Genomic DNA, 6,787 nt, shown 5'->3' with positions numbered 1-6,787 from the left:
ATCAAATCACATAGGCTTCTAGGAGCTTAAAAGTTAAAACTGTAGATCGATTTGATAGCGTTATTCAAATCAACCGATTCGCATGGATGGTGCATAATATAAAAAGGTGATTTGTCTGTCACGTCGCTAAGATCTGCATCTTAGCAGATCTTAGCGATGCCAAAAATGTATTGAATGGCGTTCAATCGTAGAAAGTGGTGAATCAAAATAAACAAATTGGTAACATCGGTAAAGCAAAGTATGAAGGCATCATGTCTTGGGCTTTGATGTCTTGGCGAATTTCTTATGTAGGAGAGTTTAGCAACTAAACATTTCGGAAGTATTGTAAAAAACAAAAAAATAAATAGTTGAGAATACACCATATCAGAGATTTACCAATTCAAATTTGCTTAAGGATTAAAAATGACCTGAAATCCCTAGTTACAAAAAAGAAAGAATTTGAAAGTTTTATGATGATCTTACCATTTTTTTCAAACGTTCATTTGACGCCATGAAATTTCAGGTAAATTACATCCTTTAGGTTTTCTTTTATTTCTCTCCAATGTCGATTTTATGACGTAGAATAGCAGGAAAAAGCGTCATTTGGATTTCTTTCATTTCGCTCAAATGATTTCGTTTTAGGGTTAACGGGGGCATAGCATTATAAACAACAAGTAAAAGCGTTCTTAATTCCGCCGGGCCATGGATTCTTGGGAACCCATCACCATGGATTCTGCTAAAAATATACACAAACTAAATTAAGTTGAAGGAGGCCACCGTAGCGCAGAGGTTAGCATGTCCACCTATGACGCTGAACGCCTGGGTTCGAGTCAGAAAATATTTTCAGCGATGGTTTTCCTTTCTTTATGCTGGCAACATTTGTGAGGAACTATGCCATGTAAAACTTCTCTCCAAAGAGGTGCCACACTGTGGCACGCCGTTCTGACTTGGCTATAAAAAGGAGGCCCCTTATCATTAAGCTTAAATTTGAATCGGATTTTACTCATTGATAGGTGAGATGTTTGCCCCTGTTCCTTAGTGGTTTGTTCATGGGCAAAATTTGCAAATTAAGTAGATGGGCATAATTTTATTCCCCATACCAAACTTCTGTCAAAGCAACACAAATTAAAACTTCTAGGAACCGAACAAGGATAATCGAGAAAACAGATTTAGATCGTACTTGGCACAGTTGTTGCCAAGTACGGTCTATGCAAAATTTCAGCCAAATTGTGGCTTGTAAGTACTCAATAAGTAAATCGGGAGATTTGTTTATATGGGAGCTATATCACTTTACAAACCGATTCGGACCGTACTTGGTACAGTTGCTGGAAGTCTTAACAAAGCACTACGTGCTTAATTTCAGCCAAAACGGACAAAAATGGTGGATTGTAAGGGCTCACGCAGTTGAATCGTGAGATCAGTTTATATGGGATCTGTATCAGTTTATAGACTGATTTGGACCATACTTAGCACAGTTATTGGAAGTCAAAACACTATGTGCAAAAATTGAGCCCAATCGGACAAAAATTATGGCTACCAGGAGCTCAAGAAGTCAAATCGGGAGATCGGTTTATACGGTTTATATGGGAGCTATATAGACCGATTTGGACCGTACTTGGCACAGTTGTTGAAAGTCATAACAGAACACTATTTGCAAAATTGAAGTCAAATCGGAAAAAATGTTGGCTTCCGGGGGCCCAAGAAGTCAAATTGGGAAATCGGTTTATATGGGAGCCATATCCAAATCTGAACCGATATGACCCATTTGCAATCCCCAACGACCTACATCAAAAAGTATCTGTGCAAATTTTCAAGCGGCTAGCTTAACGCGTTCGGTCACTATCGGACATGGCTAGATCGACTCAGAATGTCGAGACGATCAAGAAAATATATATATTTTATTCGGTCTTAGATCAATATTTCGAGATGTTACAAACGTAATGACTAGATTAGTATGCCTCCATCCTATGGTTATATGCCATTTGAGAACGTAAATTTGAAATAGTTAAAGCTAAGTTGTTGTCGAGATCGTGGGGAAAATTTCAAGGCCCCTGGTGTTCCAGCAGCCTCTTAGCGGGCGTCTACAATATCTCCACTGGGGTGGAAACGTATTTAAGAGTACTGTACAATTTGATATAAAAATTTAACTCCCAAGTGGTGGGAGGCCCGCCCCACACCCAAAAACCCAAAATTACATGTTTACCGATTGGGGCAATGTGAGTATCAAATGAAAGATAATTCGAAGAGAAATATGAAACTTATTAAAAAATAAAGGGGACTATTCCCAGGCGGGTCGCCCCACCCCAAAAGTCACCCCGAATATGTAGGCCGATCGGGACAATAAGGGAGTCAAACAAAAGGTACTTAATTGTCGAATACGAAACTTAAATAAAAGTTTCGTACGTATTCCCAGGCAGGTCGCTCCACCCCAAAGATTATGCCCCAAATGGACATGTACACTGAACGGAACCAGATGAGACTCGAACGAAAGGTATTTGAGAGTAGAATACGAAAATTATATACAAATTTGGGTCAATTCGCGGGGAGTCGCCCAACCCCAAAATTATGCCGCAAATGGACATGTATACCAAACTGGACAATATGCGATTGTAATGAAATTTTTTGAGAGTTAAATACAAAAATACACCTATTACTATTTTTAAATTTTCCATAAACATTCTATTAAGGAACTTCTCTCATTTCAATGAGTGCAGCCCAGTCTCCTGTTTTATGCCGAGTCCGAACGGGGGTGCCGCATAGCAACGCCACTTGGTAGAGAAGTTTTAACATGACAGGATACCTTAGAAAGGGGATAGCCACCGCTGAAAATTTTTCTGATGTTTACGCCCGGATTTTAACCCAGACATTCGATGTCATAGGCGCACATGCTATCCTCCGTGCCATGGTGGCCTCCACTACAAGTTTTAAATAATTTTTCTCAATCTTAAGAAAACTGGACACATATACGTTTGTTGTGTTTTCCACACAAATTTTTATACCCTACACCACCACAGTGGTACAGTGTATTATGAGTTTGTGCAACGCTAAGAAAAGCCAACCCATTGATGAGTAAACCGATCGACTCAGACTCACTTTCTAATTCGATTAAGCCATCTCTGTCTGTCCGTCTGTAAGTCCATGTATTCTTGTAATCAAGGTACAGGTCGTGTTTGTTGTCCAGCCGTTACGAAATTTTGCACATGTCACTTTTTTGGCTCAAGGACAAACGCTATTTTTGGTAAAAATCGGTTCAGATTTAGACATAGCTCCCATATATATGTATCGCCCGATTTGCACTTAGATGGCCGTAGTAACCACAATTTTCAACCGATCTGCATAAAATTGGGTATGGATTGTTTCGTTGCAGATCTTTATATACCGACAAGATTCCATCAAAATCGGTTCAGATTTAGATATAGATCTATATATATTTATCGCCCGATTTGCACTTTAATGTCTGTAGTAACTACAACTTTCAACCGATCTATACAAAGTTTGGCATGGACTGTTTTGCTACTGATCTCAACATATTAGAAAGATTTCATCAAAATCGGTTCAGATTTAGATATAGCTTCCATATATACGTATCGCCCGAATTGCACTTTAATGGCTGAAGAACCTACAATTTTCAACCGATCTGCACAAAGTTTGGTATGGATTGTTCTATTACCGACCTTATCATATCTACAAGATTTCCTCAAAATCGGTTCAGATGTAGATATAACTCCCATATATATGTATAGCCCGATTTCCACTTAAATGGCCGTAGTTACTAAAATTTTTAACCGATCTGCATTAATTTTGGCATGGATTGATTTGCTACTGATCTCAACATTTCTGCAATATCAACATATCATCAAAATCGGTTCAGATTCAGATATACCTCCCATATATATGTATCGTCCGATTTGCACTTAAGTGGCCGTAGTAGATAAAATTTTCAGCCGATTTGCACAAAATTTGGCACGAATTGTTTTTTTACTGATCCTAACATATCTGAAAGATTTCATGAATATTGGTTCAGATATATTTATCGCCGGATTTTCACTTATGTGGCCGTAGTAACAACAATTTTCAAACGATCTGTTCGTAAAAAGTCGTTTCAGTTTTATATATGCAAATTGCAAATTTGGCCCATGAACATTCCACTAAGGAACAGGGGCAAACTTCTCACATGTCATTGAGTGGAGTCCGATTGAAGTTTTAAGCTCAATGATAAGGGTCTCCATATTATATCCGAGTCCGAACGGCGTGCCACAGTGCGACACCTCTTTGGAGAGAAGTTTTACATGGCATAGTACCTCACAAATGTTACCAGCATTAGGAGGGGAAAACCACCGATGAAATTTTTTTCTGATGGTCTCGCCAGGATTCGAACCCAGGCGTTCAGCGTCATAGGCGGACATGCTAACCTTTGCGCTATAGTCGGCTCCATCCGATTTTTGCCTTTCCTTACTGGTTTTTTAATTTTTTTATCTTTTTCCAATTATACCCACTGTGAAGTAGGAAGGCATTTCCTGATTTTTGGTGTATTTATTTAAAAAAAAAATGTGTATTTTTTTAATAAAAAAACAAAAATCCTATTAATCTCCAAAATTTTGCCTTCTCATTGGTGGATGTAACTCCTACATCGAATTGCTGACAAATTATCATACAAGGAAAATTTAAATTTTTTTCATCTTTCCACTTGGATGGGCTTTGCAATTTATCATAAAGATGAAAATACCTCTCTGAGGCTTGCATTTTAATTGAAATGCTACAATGATTGCCGCATGATGATCCAAGCTCTGGTAGACGTTTGATCTCTAGCTGAACAATTATTTTTTGGATAATTTGAAAAAAAACCAAAAAAAAAAAACACACACACACACACTTTGGCCTAATGCGTGTCTGTATGTGTGAGTGTGAAAAATTAAAACAATATTTTCCAAATCAAGATTTTATGGATTTGTGTATGTTTTGTGTTTTTTTCTTCTTCTTTCTATTTCATTTGTGGTGGCGGCGAGTTTAGGTGTGCGTTGTATTTTCCTTGAAGAGGAGGCTCTGTGTATGATGTGCACAAAATGTCCAAGAGTGCGCCTGCGCAAACGTCATGTCACGACGCTTAACTTTTGCTAATGGAGACGGGTTTGCAATGGGGGTCTATCCGTTTGGCCTAACTCTGTGGCCGGCCTCCTCCCCGGTAGTAGATCTACGTGTTGTTGGTGTCTTCGGCCAATAGTTATTGCATTTGGGTTTTTTCTTCTCATCGTCTTTACTGCATCGACTATAAAGAGGGCCGCTGTGGCCTACCATTGGCATTCAGTCGTTGGTTGCCTACTGGAAAGCAACTCCATTGCATTTTAATTTAAGTTTTTTTTCTTTTCTCCCCTCATTTACACACACACGACTCACAACTATGAACTCCTTCTCCGTGGTAAGTAGAAATGGTAAAGGGGATGTGTGAGCTGAGCTCCTTTTGTTAATATATTTTTTCTTTTACAACAGTTTGTAGTGCTGACTTTGGCAGTACTGGCGGTTGCAGAACCTCCATCGGGATATAATTATCAACGCGGAGGCGGTGGTGGAGGTTTTGGAGGATTTGGTGGTGGTGGCGGCGGCTTTGGCGGTGGTGGCTTTGGCGGTGGTGGCTTTGGAGGTGGTGGTGGTGGTGGCTATCGCCAAGTAGGCTTTGGTGGTCAGACCAGCGAGGGCCAAAACGTAGACTCCCAGCTGCTGGAACAAGTGCGCCAAATCCTATTGCAGGAGGAAAGCAAATCTGGAGGTGGTGGCGGCGGAGGCGGTGGCTATCCCAGCTCTCCCTCTGGTTCATATGGTCCTCCCTCTTCGCAATATGGCGCCCCCTTCGGAGGTGGCGGTGGTGGCCGTGTTGTTGGCATTGATTTGCAGGGTGTGCGTCAAGCCATACAGGTGGCCCAATATCTTCAACAAAGCACCCAAGCTGGCGGCGGTGGTGGTGGTTTTGGCGGTTATCCCTCAAGACCCAGTGGCAGCTATGGTGCTCCCTTTTAGAAGATGTTCTAGCATAATGTAGTTAACAAATCAATCAAGGATACAAAATACAATTCAACCAACCACGAAATGCAGCCAAATAATTGAACCATACCAACAAAGAGAGCCGATCGAAACCAGCCAAAACGGATGAAATTACTTTGCAATACAAAAAGGACTAATAATACCAGAGAACCATTGAACAGTCACCATTTCCATGCCAACCATTCATTCCATCTCCAGTTAGCAGACAAACATCTCCCAGAACAAGAATAAAGAAGATTCAAAGGGAGACTAGAAGTGATGTTCGCATACCCATGAATCGACACTCAAACTCATGAGATCACCCTTTCAACTGTATGGGGGTAGATTTTGACAACCGTTTAAACAGAAGTTAGTGTTTTGTTTATCCATTTTGAGTTTGTGTTGCCAATCCATTTTTGTTAAAAAGTAGCAAAAACTTCCGTTATTTTCAACAAACAAAATTCTCTAACAAACTCTCTGTAAGAGAGCAAAATGAAATGGCTCCATTCAACTTCCATGCATTAGGGAATTTTGTTTGTTTTTCATTTTCATTTTCTTCTTTCCATTTTCATAGACACCTAATTAAGGGAACTACTCCCCCACTTTCTAACAGCCATAGACTCTCGTTGATCTCTGAGCTTAAACCTCTAACTTTCATTTCTTCTCATTTCCATTCAGCGAGAGTAGATGTTTGTTATATTGTAAATAGATTTTTTTTTAATTTTTTTATTTTTAGTTTTTTTTTGCTTAATAAGTGATAATGATGATTTTAATATATATGTACATATTAAAA

The 6,787-nt window shown here is 39.4% G+C and overlaps 1 protein-coding gene across 1 annotated transcript; it reads left to right on the top strand.

Moving 5' to 3' along the window:
- Positions 1 to 5,377: 5,377 nt before the first annotated feature.
- Positions 5,378 to 6,487, top strand: LOC106083598 (keratin, type II cytoskeletal 1-like). The gene is made up of 2 exons (XM_013246728.2): positions 5,378 to 5,395; positions 5,467 to 6,487. The coding sequence occupies exons 1-2, from the start codon at positions 5,378 to 5,380 to the stop codon at positions 5,989 to 5,991; spliced, it is 543 nt and encodes a 180-aa protein (XP_013102182.1). The 3' UTR covers positions 5,992 to 6,487.
- Positions 6,488 to 6,787: the final 300 nt, after the last annotated feature.

This window comes from Stomoxys calcitrans, chromosome 2 (assembly GCF_963082655.1).
Source record: "Stomoxys calcitrans chromosome 2, idStoCalc2.1, whole genome shotgun sequence".
Lineage (NCBI taxonomy): Eukaryota > Metazoa > Arthropoda > Insecta > Diptera > Muscidae > Stomoxys > Stomoxys calcitrans.
Note: the sequence above shows the minus strand (reverse complement) of the source record. Positions and strands in the feature narration are given on the sequence as shown.